General features: G+C 56.7%; 1 protein-coding gene across 2 annotated transcripts; it reads right to left on the bottom strand.

The window, feature by feature from the left end:
• Positions 1-1,650: 1,650 nt before the first annotated feature.
• On the bottom strand, positions 1,651-18,212 carry PRPF31 (pre-mRNA processing factor 31). 2 transcript variants are annotated; one of them, XM_027080331.1, is made up of 14 exons: positions 18,080-18,212; positions 14,959-15,143; positions 14,810-14,870; positions 11,893-11,976; positions 11,190-11,287; positions 10,491-10,597; positions 9,603-9,772; positions 7,205-7,362; positions 6,006-6,095; positions 4,283-4,410; positions 4,123-4,195; positions 3,407-3,535; positions 3,210-3,308; positions 1,651-2,061 (listed from the first exon to the last, which is right to left on the bottom strand). In XM_027080331.1, exons 2-14 carry the CDS (start codon positions 15,133-15,135, stop codon positions 1,936-1,938), a joined length of 1,500 nt encoding a protein of 499 aa, XP_026936132.1. In that variant the 5' UTR covers positions 15,136-15,143; positions 18,080-18,212; the 3' UTR covers positions 1,651-1,935. The 2 variants fall into 2 exon arrangements, with proteins under 2 accessions (XP_026936132.1, XP_026936131.1); XM_027080330.1 differs by lacking the exon at positions 18,080-18,212 and having other exon boundaries at positions 1,653-2,061; positions 14,959-15,358.
• Positions 18,213-18,237: the final 25 nt, after the last annotated feature.

The following is an 18,237-nucleotide window of genomic DNA, read 5'->3' as shown; positions in this document are numbered from 1 at the left end:
ACAAACAAAAACAACAAAGTGTGTTCCCTGGATGGAGCAGGGCCTTTGAGGTTTCTCAGGAATCACCTGGGGATTTGTCAAATGCAGATTCTGACTCAGGAGGTCCCAGATCCTGCTTTTCTAACAGATTACCAGGCAGTGCTGCCAGTCCACACTTTGAGTAGCAAGGGTCCAGAGCAGTGGTTCTCAAATTTGACTGCATGTGTGAATCACCTGGGGGCTTAAAAAAAATCCAGATACCCAGGCCTTGCCCTAGACTGATTAAATAAGCGTTTCTCAGGATGGGAACCAGACATTAGTAATGCAAATTCCTGAGATGATTCCAACATGCCACTAATCTGATAAGAGGATTTTCTAGAGCAGTGGTTTTCAAAGTGTGGTCCCTGCATCAGCAGCATAAACACCACCTGCGAAGTTGTTAGAAAGTCACGTTTTTGAGCCCCACCGTAGACCAACTGAATCGGAAACCTGGGCCCTGTAACCCGTTTTAACAGTCCTTCCAGGCAATTCTGAGGCATATGAAACTTGGAGAAACTCTAAGAGTATTCGGGACTGCAGGGCCAGGTGACTCAGATTCCTTCTTGAGATTCTTCACACCTCCTTGCCCCCTCCACCGTTCGATTCAGTCTGGCCAGGGGAGATGGGGACTCTGAAGAGCTGTGGACAGACGGCCCTTCCCTGGCACCCCCAGAGACAGAGATCAGCAAAGGTCATCACTTTTAAGCAAGGCTGATCTAAAGTTCAGGGATAAATCTGGGGAAACAGTTATGTGACCTGGAGTAATCTGGCCTTTGGAAAGAACCTCCCCGGTGTGCAGACTCTTTCATGTGAGGGAGGGGAGAGATTCAGAGAGGGCCTCTGAGGTCCAGAGACAGAGCCCTGGGCTGAGGGAGGGACTGGGGACCGGAGACACACACAGAGCCCCTAGTGGTGATGGGGGAGTCCCAGAGAGAGGAACAGAAAGAGAGAGATCTCAGATAGGACCCAGTGAGGCAGAAAGAGACCCAGGGAGAAAGCTCGAGCTAGAGAGGCATCACTCCCCCGGGGCTGGTCCTCCTGGGTAATTAAGAGAAGTGCTGACCGTTCAGGTAAGTGAGCAGCTGTGAAGCCCATCTCCCAGCATGGGGTAGGCTACCCCTGGCGGCACGGTGCTCTCTTTACCAGGCAGGAACTTTCATAGCACTGAGTCCCTGCCAGGGCTGGGCACCTGTCTGCTCCACCCTGCCGGGGCTTGGCACACCAGGGTGGGAGGGGGAGTCCTCAGCAAACACTGGAGAGAATAACAAAAGTGCCCGGTCGTGGGGCCCTGACGGTGAGCCCAGTGCTAAGTGCTTCCTGGGCATCTTTTACGTCCTCACAGGTGCGCCTGGTGGTTGAAGTGTGGAGGCTTGGAAGGCGGCAGAGGCCAACTGCATGAGATGCCACGACCACCCAGGGCGGCCTGCATTGAAAGCTGGGGCGTCAGAATGACCGGGGTTCTCTAAGGGGCCTGGAGATGGAGAGGGCTCTTCTCTTCCCGGGACTGCACGATGAGGAAGTGACAGGCCCGGGGTTGGATCCAGATTCCAGGGAGCCCAAGCTCTGTCCCCCCAAACCCCGTAGCTCCTCAAATCGCCCGGGTGTTCGACAAACGATCACTCGCCAAGGACAGATCCTGACAATGTGCTTTTAATTGCACTTATTCCAAAGGTATTTCCTTTCCCGGTTAAAATAAAAAAGATGCGTGATGAAGGCTGGCTGTGTGTGTGAGTGGGGCGGCGATCTCTGTGCTCCGGGGCCGGGCCTTCTCCCGTGCCTCGCCGGACAGTCCCAGCACCGGCCGGCACGAGGCGGCTCTCCTTGCCGGAACCTCCCAGCCCCATCCTGACCCCGATCCCTTCAGAGAGGTGGGGCCTCTGTGTCCCTTCAGCGGGAGAAGGCCCAGGGCACCGCCCCTCAGGTGGACATGATGCCGCTTTTCTCACCCTTGACCTTGAGGAACTCGGCCATGCTGGAGAAATACTTCTGGTTGGCCTCAGCCACCTTCTTCTCCGCTGCTTGTGGATTCACAATCTCCAGGCCCTGGGCAGGTGAGGGAGATGGGGTGGGGTGGGGAGACGGGCCTGGGCCCTAACAATGCCCCCCGCCCAGCTCCCCCAGCTCCCAGTGAAGGAATCATGAAATGTCAGGGGCCCACGGGCCCTTCCCAGTGGTCCTTGGGCTCTGGGCAAACATGTGGACAGTTTGCCAGCCCCCAAATCTCCCCCACCTTGGGAGATTCTGACTCTGTGGGCCGGGGGGTGGGGGAAGAGGGGAGGATCTGGGCATCTGAATTTTTAGCAGGTTCCCCAGGAGACTTTAAAAACACCACCGTTGGAGAACAGCTGATCCTGTTCGGTTCCTGAATAAGGAAACTGAGTCCCAGAAGTAAGTGGCTTGCCTGCAGTCCCAGCACAAATTGCACCAACCCCACCGAGGATTTAACGACCAGCCCTGGGGACCCGACGTGTGGCAGGCATTGTTGTGAATGTTCTACACACGGTGACTCTCATCTTCTCGCTGAGGCCTCCCCTGGAGGCTCCCCATCTCCCTTAGTCCTTTCAATCTCCAGCACTGTCCTCCTTCCAATACACTATGTATCTTAGTTATCTGTCCCCCTGCCACCCCCTAAGCTCTGGGAGGGCAAAACTTCCTGTCTCTGTTTTGTGGCTTTGTCCCGGCACCTGCAACAGCGCTCGGAATTTAGCAGGCACTCAGCAGACACCTGCTGATGGAGGGGATGCGCTGCGCTCCTCAGACCCCGAGGGCCACACCAGCGCTGTCTGGTGGGTGAGTAAACCGAGGCGCGGACCGACAGGGGCGTGACCTGCCCTGGCTCCACCCTGTGCTCTGGTGGTTGGCTGGGGTCCCGACTGCCCAGCCCACCCGCCTAGGACCTTTCCTGTGCGGGGCCCTGAGGTGGCCCCAGCCACCGGATCTTGGAAGGTGGGGACCCAGAGCCTCAGGGAGGGACTGAGCCTGCTCGAGGTCATAGAGACCAACTGGTCCCTGGTAACTTCACCGAGTGCAGGGAACCCAGATACGCCCTTCAGGGGCTTCATCGGTGCCCACTCCCCCCACGGCAGCCCCGAGAGGGGCCCTGTCGTGTGCTCATTCCGCAGGCGAGGCAGCTGAAGCCCAGCAGGGGAAGGGGTTTTCCCTGGGCCTCCTGACCCAAGGGGGGCCGGTACCTGGAGTGGGGTGAAGGCCACGCTGGAAGCAGTCCCCGAGGAGCGGTCGCGGATGGTGGACTTGCCGCCGTACACCACGCTCTGCTTCTGCAGGGTCCGCTGTGGGGAGGGCCGGGGAGGTGCAGACTGTGGCTGGGGCCCAGCGCCCGAGCCCGCAGCCCCTCACCCTCAGCCCCCGCCCCAGCCCGCGGCCGTACCTGCAGCGTCTTGGAGATCCTGGCTTTGGTGGCCTCGTTCACCTGTGTCTGCCGCACCCGCCCGCTGCCCGACTTGCCCAGGTGGCCCAGGCTGAAGCCCAGGTCCTCCTGGTAGGCGTCCTCCTCGATCTGGTGGGAGGGAAAGGCGTCGGGTGCCAGCTGCCTCCTCAGTCAGCTAGAGGCCCACGCACCCACCCCATCGGCCGGCCCTATTCAGGCGCCTACTGGGCCCCGAGTGCAGTGAGCCTTGCTGGGGCCCCAGCAAGGAAGTCAGGTCCCGTTACTGCTCCCTGAGCTCACAGCTGAGAGGGGCCGTGCGTGTGCGTGTGTGTGGTGTAAGAACTGAAATGGGTTTCACTGATGAAAGGGCATCTGAGCTAGTTCTTGCAGGATCAGTAGGGTGAGGCTCGGGTAACAAGAGCCTGGCAGGGGTGGAGCCTGGGGAAGGGCATGTGTGCGGGGCGTGGGGGGACACGAGACTGGGAGGCCTGCAGGGGTCTGATCCTGAACAGCCTCCAGTGCCTGGGTGGATGGGAAGCCTCGGGGCGAGGGGAGCCGGTGCCGGGTGGATGGGGTGGGGAGAGACTGGAGGCCGGGGTGGGGGGACCAGGGAGGAGGCTAAGGTGTTGTCCCAGATCTGGGGGTGGGGGGCATGGCCACAGGTGGAGAGGAAGGAATGCAGCAGGGAGCGGGGGCAGAGCAGGGTGGGGTCTGACCTCCCCGAAGCTCATGCGGTTGGCCTGCTTCCGGATCTCAGTCAGCCCCAGCCGCTCCTTCATCTTGCGGTACCTGGGGACAGGGCAGGGGGTCAGCTGGGAGGGTGCAAGCCTCTTCCCTTCCCATTCCGTCCCGGCCCGACTGGTCCCCGGGCGCCACCTGCGGCCGCCTCTCTTCTTACGCTGCCCGTCGAGGGGTGCAGGCAGCGGCTTCACCTGCTTCACGGGCGGCGGCTCCTGCCACTTGTCGAACTTGCGCTCGATCTCATCCTTCAGCTCGTAGCCCACCTGGGGAGGACGGGGTGGGGGTCCTGCAGCTGCTCCCTCGGGCCTGTCCTGTCCGCCCGTCCCCCTCGTTCCCACGCGGCCCTGGAGGACCTCGACCCTCTGGGCTCTGCAGGTTTAAGTCGCACCTACCACGCGATGCTCCCACACTGTATCGCAGGCTCAGCCCTCTCCTCTCAATGCTGCGCCCCAAGGCGATGGAGCAGACAGAGCTCCCGCGCCCGCTCCCCCCCCCCCGCCCCAGCTCTCCTCAGGTCAGTAAGTGGCGATGCCCTGGAGTCGGCCACACCCCGAGAGTCCCGCCAGGCTCTCCCTTCAGGAAGGACCCCAAATCGGCCCCCTTTCAGCACCCCCACTGAGGCCAAGCTCTCCCCAGGGTGCGAGAGGCTGCACGTGATCTGCCCCACGCCGCCAGCCTCCTCCGCCTGCAGCTCGCTGCGCTCCAGCCTCTGGCCTGTGCGCCCACTGTTCCCTCTGCTTGAGACGCCCTCCCCCGCATCTACGGGACTCGCCTGCTAACTGCGCTCAGGTCTACGTTAAACCCTCACCTCCTCGGAGGAGCCCTCCCCGAGTTCCAGGTTAATCAGTCTCACCTCGCTCGCCGCCCCCAGTGCCCCGCGTCTGTCTTCCCAGGCTTTACTCAGCACCACTGGACACACCGCAGACCTACCGCTTGTGTCTTCTCGGCCTGCCCCCGGCCAAAATGGAGATGGCACGGAGGCAGGGCTTCTGTCTGTGTGGTTCACTGCTGTACCCCCAGCATCCAAGCCAGTGGTCAGAGAGAGACTGAACCCCTGAACCCACGGTGCCAGGGTGGGTGCTTGGAAAACAATAATGCACAAGACAGAAAACATCTACTCTCCCAGAACAAGTCCGCCAAGGCACGCAGGTTGATGGAATAATTACGTGAACAATGACAGTTCTGGTAGAGGGGACAGATCCTGGTGCAGTAGGCAAATAAATACCTCCCCCTCCCCCAAAGGTGTCCACAACCAACTCTCTGGTCCCTGCGAATGTGTCACTTTACCTGACAAAAGGGACTTTGCAGATGTGACTGGGTTAAGGATCTGGAAACGGGGAGAGGGTGCCTTAGATGATCAGTGTGGACCCAGTGTAATCACTGTGTCCTTAAAAGAGTCAAAAGAGATGTGGAGACAGAAGCAGAGTCAGAGAGAGCTGGGAAGATGCTACGCTGGCTTTGAAGATGGAGGAAGGGGCCACAAGCCAAGGGACGCGGGCGGCCTGTGGAAGCTGCAAGAGGCAGCGGAGCCATCCTCCCCTTGAGCCTCCGGAAGGAATGAACCCTGCCAACCCCTTGATTTCAGGCCAGGGAACCCGCCGTGGTCTTCTGACCTACCCAACTCGAAGACAGTAACCCTGTGTTGCTTTAGGCCACTAAGCTTGTGGTTAATCTGTCACAGCAGCAGCAACGGGAAACTCGTACAGAAGGGGGAGGGGACGCTGACCTCGGTAGGGGCCACGACCAACACCCCCGCCTCTGCCCTGTTAGGACAGCGCTCGCTGTGCTGGGTCCTCTATTGACAGCTCTCCCTGAGACAGACCACATACCACCCGGACAGACGCCGCCCGCCCCTCACCTTCCCCTCCGTGCTCTCATGGAAACTGTCCACTCGGGCTGCCAGCGTGCACTTGGCAGCCACCAGCCGGGCCGCCTTCCGCCGGAGATCCTGCAGTCATGAACAGGAAGGCAGAGTCAGCGTGCGGATGCAATCAGGTGGCAGCGTTTCCACAACTCTAGCCCCCGTCTCCATTTCTGCCTGTCAGCATTTCACCTTTACCGCTATCGCCTTACTGTAATAACGTGTTACAGTAACAAATCATCATTGTCGGTGATAACGATAACCTACTTCCCCGTTTGCACAGAAGGCTGAATCGCATTACAACAGATGGAAGATTATCAAATACGGAGAAAATACCTACATTAAAATTTAAAACATCCATCTGTGTATCACCTAAAATGGTGTCATGTGCCACAAAAGGTAGGGGCCGGGTTCTGAGAAACACCACGATGGTACCTGTAACACCCACAGCCCCAAGTCTTGGTGACCAGTAGTAATGATAATGGTAGCAATAATAATAAAGAGAAGAATAACAGTAATAATAATAACATAGTAAGCCAGCAGCAGCTAGGCGTAGAGGGGAATTTAACCCTGTCCTAAGAAGTCTGGCCTTGGCCCTGGCTCCTGGGTGGTGATCTGTGCTGGCAGGGGCCTGGGTAAGCCAGGGAACAGCGCTGTGACTTAGGGTGGGGTCTCTGAGTCACGGGGTCCCAGCCATGTCTGTGCCCCCGAGCCTCGGCAGAGACTGAGCCCCGAGGACCCTGCCCTCGTGCCTCCCCTCAGCCAGCGTTACTCTGGGTGCGCTCACTGTGATAAACCGTAGCCCTGGGTGGATCGGCTCAAGGTGAGCTCTCTGAGTCCTTCTAGTGGCCACTGAACCTGACCGTGGTCTTGGGAACCCCGAACTCACAAGCTTAACGCTTCCGTTGCTTTGTACGTGCGAGGCCTGATGTCAAGGCGTTTCGTACGAGTGAGTCCTCGTCTCGACCCCATGAAGCAGGTTCAGTTCACCCCACTTACACACGGGGAGCCTGAGGGGGATCAGAACTCCAGCCTGGCCTGTCAGCTCCAGCGTCCTTGTTCGTACACCCTGCGCGGCCCGTCCTCCAGGGTCCTGACCCCTGGCGTCAGCAGAGACCCCTGGGACCCGAGGAGCAGCAGGGGGAGGGGGTGCCCTTTGGGGCACAGCATAAGGTTCCAAGGGGGGTGGGACTCACCGGGGGCAGGGACTGCACGATGTCGCTGTGGTAGATGTAGCCGGTGTGGGGCAGCACTGAGGTGGATGAGAAGCCGGACAGCGTCTTGCGCTGGGCCCCGAGCAGCATGATGTTGCAGGCGGGCATCTTGGAGAGGTTGGTCAGGCCGCCGGCCACCCCTGCAGCGGGACAGAGGGAGGGAGGGGCTCAGAAGGACCGGGGGGATTTGTCTGGGGCTCACCGTGCGCTGCACCTTCACAGGAGTTTCTGGTTGGAGCCCTGAGGCGGCCCCACCAAGGAGGACCGACGTGTCCCGCCTCCGAGAGGGGTTTGGAGGAGGCTCAGAGAGGTGAAGCAACCTGCTAGAGGTGCACAGTGAGCAGACTGGCCCAACAGGAACCTGACCCAAGTCTGCGAAGCCACACAGGCCCTGCTCTGGCCTCAGAGTGGTTTTCACCGCGCTGTGGGCTCGCGGCAACAGGGCCTGGGTGTCAATCACCTCTGGGTTCCCTTGAGCGAGTCTGCGGGCATGGGGGAGGGGAAGAGGAGCTGCAGGTAAATACTGTAAGTAGTTCTACCTCTGAGGTGGGATTGCTGTGTGCAGGGCCCTGTGCTGGGCGCTTTCAAGGATTAGGTAAATGGTCTCATCACACACACGAGTCCTTGAAACAAGCCTCCAACACCCGTGCGGGAGCAGAACAGCCCCCATGGTCACTGACATCACCATCCCCGGAACCTGCGACTACAGTGCCACATGCAGCCAAAGGGACTCTGCAGATACGGGCAAGTTAAGGACCCCGAGAAGGGGAGATTATCCTGGAGGATCCTGGTGGGCTCAATGTAATCAGGAGGGTCCTTAAAAGTGGGAGAGAAAAGCAAAGTCAGAGTGGCACGAGAGGAGACTTTCAAGACAGAGGAAGGAGCCACAAGCCAAGGGATGCAGGTGCCCCTGAAGCTGGAAAAGGCAGGGAACGGCTTCCTCCCCTGACCCACCATAGAGGACCACAGCCCTGCCGACACTTTCATTCTAGCCCCGTGAGGCCCACGGTGGACTTCTGACCTCCACAGCTGTCAGATGATAAACTGCGTCGTTCAAGCCTCTTGGTTCGTGGTCATTTGTTACAGCAGTCACAGGAAACTAGCACAACCCCCAATCGCCACTAGGGAAACTGAGGCACGTGACACCGTTTGCCCAAAGACGTGAGGTCAGCGAGGGGGGAAGCAGGATCCACACCCGAGCTTGTCCTTCCCCGACACCACTGCTTCTACCTGCAACTCTGCACACACCTGCCCCCAAGACTGTGTTCTGCGCTGAACTGTGTCCCCGCCCCGAGTTCACACATTGAAGTCCTAGCCCTCCCCTCCCCACACCTCAGAATGTGACTGTATTTGGAGACAGGGTCTTTAAAGAGGTGATCAGGGACTTCCCTGGTGGCGCAGTGGTTAAGACTCAGCACTCCCAATGCAGGGGGCCCAGGTTCGATCCCTGATCAGGGAACTAGATCCCACATGCAAGCTGCAACTAAGGAGCTGGCGAGCCGCAACTAAGGAGCCCGCCTGCCACAACTAAGGAGCCCGCCTGCCACAACTAAGACCCAGCGCGACCAAATTAAAAAAACAAAAACAAAACAGGTGATCAAGGTGAAATGAGGTCACAGGATGGGCCCTAATCCAATAGGACTGGTGTCCTTACGAGAGGAAACTAGGACACAGTCCCACATGGAGGGAAGACCACATGAGGACGTAGTGAAAAGGTGGCCGTCTACACACCAAGGAGAGAGGCTCTCAGAAGGAACCAGCCCTGCTGACACCTGATCTCAGTCTCCCAGCCTCCAGACTGTGAGAGGATAAACCTCAGTTGTTGAAGCCCCCCAGTCTATGGTACTTTGTTACAGCAGCCTGAACTGACGAATACGGCTGCTTTATCAAACTCCCCGGGGAAATGTTTCTCGGTTGAAGGGGCCAGGAGCCTGAGGGGGCACTCTGAGGCCGCAGAGAGCCCCCGAGGAGGAAGGCACCCACTGCCAGGACCAGTGCCCCCGTCTTGTGGAGATACTGAGGCTCAGAGAGCTGACTTTACTACTGCCAGGCGGCCCTGTGGGCCCACGGCAGAGCTGGGAGCTGCTGGGATGCCCAGCATTTCCACCAGCCACGCCGCCTCTCCCCTTTGCGGCTTCTCTGGCCCCAGCTCTGCTGGGGATGCGGGCGCTGACCAGGCTCAGGGGCCCCATCCTTTCTCCATGTCTGTGTGAAGAGCAAGCTGGCCGACCTCTGTGGTCTCCAGGAGAGATGAGAGGGTGGGGGCGAGGGGACACGGTCCTGGGGCCCCAGGGCCAAATCCCCATTTTACAGAAGAGGAACAGACTTGCCCAAGGTCACATGGCCCACGGGGCCGTCACTGCATGGGGACGGGCCTCACCCATGATCTTGGCGGCGGTGGACGCCCCGATGATGATGGAGAGGTTGGGCGCGATGAAGGACATGCGCGACTCCACGTACTCATAGATTCGGTGCTTGGAGGCGTTGAGCTCCAGCGCCATGTCACAGGCCTCCTCCAGCCGTTCCAGCTCCTCCTCCGACAGCTGCTGCCTGCAGGCAGGGGGCGAGGTGGGGGTGAGGCTGGGACGGACCCGACCTTCGAGCTTCAGCGTGTCCCGTCTGCGTGGCCCGGGAGCCCGCGTCCTCCCAGCTGCGTGTGTGTGCACACACGTGTGTGCAGCTTCACCACAGGTACCGCTCCTGCCGGCCCTGAGGCCTGGAAGCCAGGGCTGCCGGGAACCAGTCCGCGGTGCCACTGCACTGCCCCGTCCTGTCTCCGTCTGTGGGAGGCGCCCCTGCCCAGGCCATGCCAGAGCCGGGCCTCTGCAGGCGCTCCCTCTTCCTGAAACGCTCTCCCGCCGAGGCCCCCCACACCCTGCAGGCCTCAGCCCTGCTGGCCACCCCGGCCCACCACCCTGCCGCTTCCCTCGGAGCACGGTCACCGCTGCGATCAACCATTCCAGAGCTCTGCTCTGCGGTGACAAATGGCCCCTTCTCCTAGGCGCAGCACGGACGCCAGAGGGGCAGGTGGAGAGCCGGCATTCACCCTAGCAAGGGGATGACACGCCAGAGACGGACACTTCTAATTACGGGCCTGCCCCTTGCCTCACCCGCGAAACCCTGGGCGAGGCTGGCTTCTCATGCCCGGGGAGCCCCGAGCCCAGCACGGTGCCTGGCTTGCGAGCTGAAGTGCCCTATCCCCCTGAGACTGACAGCCATGCCGCTGGCCCAGACCGCTGTGCACCATCAGAGGGGCCCCTGTGCGCACCCCTGGGTGGTGGAGGCAGTGACGCTGACGACCATGATAGTGGCATTGGTCAGGATCTGCTGCAGGTTCTCGTTGTTCTTGCACTTGTCCAGGCTGTTGCCCAGCTCCTGGGGGGCGAGAGGGCAGGACAGGGGCCTGGGACTCAGGAAGCTCTAGAACCTCTCGTGCTCCTGCACCCACCCCATCTGTACCCGGGGCACTCCCCTGCCTCCCCCCACTCCTGGCAACTCCGCTGCTCAAAGGATCCGCACCGTCTGCCCCGTGCGGGCTGACCCGGAAGCAGAGCTGAGCAGACGGGCCACCCAGGGAAGACCCGCTGCCGCCACAGGCCTGCAGCCCATGGCCACTCAGAGTGCGGGTCTGACCGCGTCACTTCCCTGGGTGGGCATCCCCTGCCACCGCCCCCATCCGCCCCTGGACTCATGGGGGGCCCTGCGCACTGGTGAGCCCGCCTTCACTTTCCCTTAAGACCCAGAGCCTCTGCAATCCGCCTCCTCGCCTCCTCTCGTTCCCTGAATGCTCCAGGGCCTGTTGCCGTCTCGGGGTCTTGGCACTTAGGACTGCTTCCCCGAGTCTCATCCCGTCTCCAGCCAAAGGCTGAGCGAGGGGAACCTTCCCCTTAAACCTGGGGGTCTGAGAGCAGGGCCCGCCGCCCCTTCACATTAGTGGCCGTCGGGGAGCCCACTTCTTCCCATTTACCTTGACGGTGCGGATGTAATCGAGTGCATTGGGGACCAGAGACTCCAGTTCGGGGAATCGCTTCGAGTACTTATCCCGGATGAACTTATGGATGATGTCTAAGGGGGACAGGGCGGAGAGGAGCCCAATGAGGGGCAGGCAGACTCTGCTGGCTCTCCCAGTACCCATTTCCCCTTCTTCCTTCAGTAGCAAAACCCCTAATTATAGCTGGGCTCACGGACACGCAGCACAAAGCTACATTTCCCAGCTGCCCTTACGGCTGGATGCAGCCATGGGGGTTAGTTCTGATCTACAAGATGTGAGCTGAAGTCACATGTGCAACTTCCAGGCCACTCCCTCAAAGGAAAAAAATGTGCCCTCCTCTTCTCTCCCATATTTTTGCTGATGAGGATGTGGAGGTGATGGCTGGAGGTGGGCAGTCACCTTGTACCATGAAACAGATGGCAGATCAGTGAGACAGAAAGAGCCTGGACTCCTCATCCAGACTTTCATATGAGAGGAAAATATGCTTCCTTCTCACGTAACCACTTGTTACAGCAGCTGAACCTGGATTCCAGCTGATACAGGGGCTTGGGAGCAGTACCCTGGGAAAGGCCAGCAGGGAAGACGGCCTGTGATCCTGCCTGCCCCTCCCTTGGGGATGGGAGGAGGTTGTGGGGGACACCGGGCAGGGCTGTCTCTGCTTGCCCTTCCCGGCACTCACTCAGCTCGTTCTCGATCTCCACCGTCAGGTTGTTGGCGTCCACAATGACCCGGTACTCGGGGGCCGCCTCCACCGGTCCCATCACTGTGAGGATGAGAAAGAGCCTGGTGTGGGTGTGTGTCTATGCACCCACCCCGTTCCAGATCCCACAGCTCAGGGAGACTGGGGATGCAGCTGGAGGGGAGCAGGGAGGGGCTGAAGAGGAAACTGGGGGGCAGGTTTGCATATCTGCAAACCTCCCATCTCTCCCTCCAGGCCAGTCTAGACTTGACCCCATCTCGCCCTGGACCTAAACCCTCCTGGGGCTCACCACACCCTTAGACTAACAGCCCAGCTACCCAGAGTGACGTTTGAGGCCTCCCAAAAGGCTGGAAGCTCTGCGAGGACAAGTACTGGGTCTGTTTCCTGTGGCTGCACCCCGATGCGCCTGGCCCACTGCAGTCGCTCCGTGGACACTTGCTGACTCAGTGACTCCAGTCTGGTCTCTGCTCCTTCCTGGCCCCATCCTCTCATCACACCCCCGCTTTATTTCATTCCAGCCATTAAAGGACTGATTACAGTGCCCTGAACACTTGGCCTGCTTCACTCTTCTCTTGGCCTTTGAATATGCTGTTCCCTCTCCCTGGTACATCCCTTCCTCGTGTCTGTTTCTGGAAAACCCTTCAAGCGCTAATAATAACAACGATAATGACAACGATGACAGTATTATCACGAGCAACTGACACAGACAGGACTTACTGGGCATACGATACTGTTATAAGTGCCTTACGGGCATTAACTTTTATCCACAACCAGCCAGGGAGGTTGGTGTTAAATCAGGCCAACGTTGCAGAGAAGGAAACGGAGGGACTCGGCCTGATGGCACAGAGCCAGCAGATGGCAGCGCTGAGATCTGACTCCCGAGTCTGCGCTCCGAATCCTGATGCTCAAATGCCTCCACGTCCTCAAGGCTCACAAGGCGCCTAAGAACCCCTCCCGCACCTTTCAGGAGGGGTCAGCTGTCTCTCTGTGCTCTGCCACACTCCTGCCACATCCATTAGACACCGTCACCACCCAGGTTGAGGTGTTTCATGTCCACCTTCCCCACCAGACATGGGGTGTGATTGGGTCTGACTTAAAATCCCCGAGCCTGGCCCACACCAGGAAATGTCACTTTTATGATTCCCCATGACTCCCTGGCCTGGCATTTGAAACCCCGCAGGGTCTGGTGCCCTGCCAGCCTCCCCACCACTATGGATGTCCAAGGTTTTGCAGGTGCAGCTCTCTTTCCCTGGGCGCACCCCCCCGCCACCCCATTCTTGGCCTGTCATGTGTATTCATGCTTCAAAGTCCAGCTGAGACATCAGTTCTTCCCTGACCGTGGCAGGGTCAGCCAGCTCCTCCTGTGGCTCCCGAGTGTCCTGGGCTCCCTCCACCCCAGCAGGCGCCGCCCACCAGTAACTGCTCCGCCAGCCCCTGAGCGTTCTGAGAGCAGAGGCCCACACAGGCCTGGCCCGCAGGGCGCCTCACGAAAACTTTAAAGAAAGTTTTAAAGGTTTCAAGTTTAATCCTCGTGGTGCAGTGGTTAAGAATCCACCTGCCAATGCAGGGGACACGGGTTCCAGCCCTGGTCCAGGAAGATCCCTCACGTCGTGGAGCAACAAAGCCCGTGCGCCACAACTACTGAGCCTGCGCTCTACAGCCCACGAGCTACAGCTACTGAGCCCGTGTGCCACAACTACTTAAGCCCGCGCGCCTAGAGCCTGTGCTCCACAACAAGAGAAGCCACCGCAATGAGAAGCCCGCGCACCGCAACTAGAGAGAAAGCCTGCGCGCAGCAACAAAGACCAAACGCAGCCGACAAGTTAATTAATGAATTAATTTTTTAAAAAAGAAACGATGGAGCAAGTAAGTCTCCCTGAAACTCTGCTCTGACTATACCATTCCTGTGCCAAAAAGCTTCCCTTGGCTTCCCACTGCCTAGGAATTCAAATCAAGAGCCACAGCTTTCCAAGAAAAACAGGGGTGATGACAGCACTGTCCTCTTAGAGCTGGTCTGAACACTCAAGAGACAACCCAGCTTTGCCCAGAGTTAGAAGTGAGGAGAGATTTTAATAACTTTTATGGATACTTTTTTATATTTTCATGGTTACTTTCTATTTAACAAATGACACCAGTTTTCCATCCACAGTAGCAATATCTTTCCTTCTTGCGTAAACTGAAGGAAAAAGTATGTGGATTTAAAAATGTGAAATAGGGCTTCCCTGGTGGCGTAGTGGTTGAGAGTCTGCCTGCCGATGCAGGGGACAGGGGTTCGTGCCCCGGTCCGGGAAGATCCCACATGCCGCGGAGCGGCTGGGCCCCTGAGCCATGGCCGCTGAGCCTGCACGTCCGGAGCCTGTGCTCCGCAGCGGAAGAGGCCACAGCAGTGAGAGGCCCGTGTACCGCAAAAAAAAAAAAAAGTGAAATAATAAGTGTTTTACAGGTGTGGCAAAACTCTATAACTGATCACGTTATCAGTAAAGTTTGGGAAGCCTTGAGATAAATCCTATCACAATTAGCCAGCGCTCAGCACAGAGCAAGGACTTAAGAAGTGTCAGCTTTAGGGGCTTCCCTGGTGGTCCAGTGGTTAGGACTCTGCGCTTCCACTGCAGGGGGCCTGGGTCTGATGCCTGGCCGGGGAATTAAGATCCCGTATGCTGTGCAGCACGGGCAAAAAAGAAAAAAGAAAACTTAGAAAGAAGTTATCAGCTTTGGAATGCAGTACACTCTTAGGAGAGAAGGGGACTGGGCTGGGATGGAAGAGAAGAAGAGGGCTCTGGCAAAGGGTGACGGGAAGGGCCAACTTCCAAAGTCACCAGCAGCAAAGGAGCCAAGGGGCCTGGCCGGAGCAGAGCCGGGGCGGGCGAGGGCGAGGGCGACGGGGAGGGAGAAGTACCTTCCGAAGCTTTGGCCTGCTTGCTGATATACTCCTCAATCTTCAGCATGATCTCAGCGAACTGTCCGGGGAGGAGCGGAGAGTCAGAAGCCGGGACTCTCCAGGCAAAGGAGCTGCTGCCCGTGTCACCCCCCAGGAGCTCCTCTCACCATCTTGCTGTCCCACAGCTTGGCGATGCTCTTGACCGAATCTCCGGAAAGATCCAGCTGGGTCTCCTCCTGCACATCCTCGATCGCCGGCTCCTCCTCTTCCTCCCCGTAGCTTCCTCCTTCCTCCTCTTCTGCCGCCTCCTCGAGGTCAGCTAGCAGCTCGTCGGCCAGAGACATCCCGAGGCCTGCGGGCAGGGCGAGCGGGATTCCCTCTCATTACTGGGACAGGCCTCCCCTGCCAGGTGGCCCTGGTCCTTCTTGATCAACCTCACCAGCATGCAGGCTCCACAAGGACAGGTACACTCTTCTGCTTTTTTCTCTAGCTCCTAACTGTGCCTGACACATAACAGATGCTCAGGGAACGCCTGCTGAATGAATCCATGAAACCACTTCCCAGGACCAGATGGTCTCCAGTCATAACTCACACTACCCACCCTTCTCACCTTCACTTCACTGGACAGGACACTGCACACCCCTCACACCACCACTTCGCTAAGACTTAAAAGATACATCCCCTCCCTTGATAAGACCTCTCCTCACATCCTTTCCTTCCCCCACCAGCAGAGGCCCCTCCCCACCAACTGTTGGGCCCCAAATGGGTGACAGACATCCTGATCTCCTCAGCCATCAGGACAACCAGGCAGGGCCTAAAATGTCTAGAGCCTCCAGGCCAATCACCTCGGGCTATGAGCAGCTCCTACCCCCAGGTGCTGTACAAATATTAGTATTTTCGGTGAATCCCACACAGTGGAAAAGGCTGCAAAGGCTGCGAAGCACTACTCTACAAGGTACAATCCCCACCACTCTGTCCTCCCCAGTGCTTTTTTTTTATTATTAAAATAAGAAACGCTCCCTCTTCCTGTTCTCCTCTTTCAATAAGACAAATGTAGGGGGAAGGGGGGGAGAAATAAATGTGAGACTGGGATGGACATATACACACTACTATGTATAAAATAGATAACTAATAAGAACCTGCTGTATAGCAAAGGGACCTCTACCCAATACTCTGTAAGGACCTATATGGAAAAACAATCTAAAAAAGAGCGAATATATGTATATGTATAACTGATTCACTTTGCCATACAGCAGAAAGTAACACAGCATTGAAGACCAACTATACTCCAATAAAAATTTTTAAAAAAAAGACAAATGCAACATGTACACACTACTATATAAAAAACAGATAACCGATAAGTACCTACTGTACAGCACAGGGAACTATACTCAGTGTTTTGTAATAACCTATAAGGGAAAAAAGTCTGAAAAAGAACAGATAAGTATATACGTATATGTATAACTGAATCACTTTGCTGTGCACCTGAAACTAACACAACACTGTAAACCAACTATACTTCAATAAAAAAATGAAATTAAAAAAGAACTTAAAAAACAGGGGAATTCCCTGACGGTCCAGTGGTTAGGACTTGGTGCTTTCGCTACTGTGGCCCCGGGTTCAATCCCTGGTTGGGGAATTAAGATCCTGCAAGCTGCGTGGTGCAGCCAAACGAATAAAGAAATAAAATAAAATTTACGGAAAGACAAACGGAGGCTGCAAACCTCCATGTCCCCAGAGGCTAAGTGGGTGACATAAATGAGAAGCAGGCTGGGGGTTGGGCAACTGGGGAAGTGGAGCCTGGAGAGCTAGGGAATCATGCCTGATGTGAGAGCTCAGCCGATGCGACGCTTCAGACACGCCCTGCCAGTGGGAACATAGGCTCCATGTTGCCAGGTTTTCTAATTTTTTTCAAGAAAAGTAAGAGAGTCAGAATTTTTATGTGTAACCTCCCAGTCTGAAAAGTTTCTTTTTAAGTGGCTAATTTAAACAGACCACCATGGCAAAGGCCAAACTAAACGACTACAGGAAAGATTTGGCCCTTGAGCTGCCGGTTTAGGACCCCTGGATGTTCGGTGTCTCTGAGCTCAGTCTCCACTCATACCCTCCTTTCTCCCTAAGATGCAATGTCCCCTTATACTCACTTCTCTTTATAAGACACAGCTTTTCCTTGTAAACACACCCATGTTATCTCACACACACCTTTCTCTAAAACTCTCGTTACTCTTGCTTTCTCTAAATAAGAGGAACTCGTCCTTTATTGGACATGATCTGCTCTCATACATTAGACTCAAGTATCTCTTCTTATCCTCTCTTCTCTGTTTCCCCACTAAACTGTAAGCAAAACCAGGGGTGGTTATCTGTTCACCGTTATATCTCCACCATCTAGCAGAATCTCTAGCACGTTGTAGGTATACAAGAAATATTGGGCAAATGAATGAATGAACTTTATTTAATCCTTATACCAACCACATTATGGTTTCCTTTCTCCGGCTCTCTGGATATATTATTTTTTCATCCCAAAGGTAAGGGCACAAATACTATTTCTTGCAGCGTGGGTTATCTCTGACCCTGAGACTAGATGCTATCTTGCTGTTAAACATCCTATGAACCCTTCAGTTCACTTCAACACTTGAGATTCTCTAAATTTCTAACATTTTGTTTAATGTCCATCTTCCCCATTAAGCTTAAATTTGTAAGGAAAGAGGGACCGTGTCCATTTTGTTCATTGCACACTATTTCCATCGCCCGGCGCAGCACGTGGCACGGATTAGGTACCACGACTTCGCTTGATGCCAGCCAACCTCTCCAGCCTCAGCCCCCGCCACTATTCCCCATGCCTCTGAATCCTTCTCACACTTTTTTCGCTTACCAACTTCTTCCCCTCACTTTAGGTCTTCATTTCCTCCCTTTTTACCAGCTCAACACCTCTTCATCCTTCAGTTCTCATATTCCAGCTCCCTGACCCACGCACCCCACTCTAGAGTAGATAAGTTGCTTGGTGATATACACCCCGCACGCCCTGTGTGTACCCTAAAGCACTTCACACATTTGTGGTTATTTAAGTAATTACTTGATTAAGCCTGTCTCCCCAGGCACCATGCAAAGCGCTAATAGGGCCGGGAACGATTTTTTGCTGCCGCTACATCCCCAGAGCCTTAACAATGTAGGAGCATTTGAGACCTTTGGTTAGTCGGTCTACGAAGGCCCGCCTTTCTCCTTACACACTTCCTCCCCCAGACCCAGGAAGCCAACCTCCCGCCCTTCCCTCGTCTCCATCACACTCACCTCTTCTCTTCTCGCACGACGGTTTCTAAGAAATTAGCTTCCCAGCAGCGGTCGACGCTCACTGATGACGTTTCAACCATGCGCCGTCGTCGAAGCAAAGCTGCGCTCTGATTGGCCCCTGCACCGCGTCTTTCCTGGCTGCGTTTGGAACAACAACT

Source organism: Aethalodelphis obliquidens, unplaced genomic scaffold (genome assembly GCF_003676395.1).
Source record: "Aethalodelphis obliquidens isolate GAN/ISIS:26980383/991018 unplaced genomic scaffold, ASM367639v1 scaffold43, whole genome shotgun sequence".
In the NCBI taxonomy this organism is placed as follows: Eukaryota; Metazoa; Chordata; class Mammalia; order Artiodactyla; family Delphinidae; genus Aethalodelphis; species Aethalodelphis obliquidens.
This window is presented reverse-complemented; position numbering and strand designations above follow the sequence as displayed.

Coding starts and splice junctions, on each gene's coding strand:
- PRPF31 (XM_027080331.1), bottom strand. CDS start 15,135: ATGTCTCTGGCCGACGAGCTGCTAGCTGACCTCGAGGAGGCGGCAGAA. Junction 10,598..11,189: donor ATTACATCCGCACCGTCAAG/GTAAATGGGAAG, acceptor CTCGCCCCCCAG/GAGCTGGGCAACAGCCTGGA. Junction 2,062..3,209: donor TGGCCTTCACCCCACTCCAG/GTACCGGCCCCC, acceptor TCACCTGCCCAG/GGCCTGGAGATTGTGAATCC.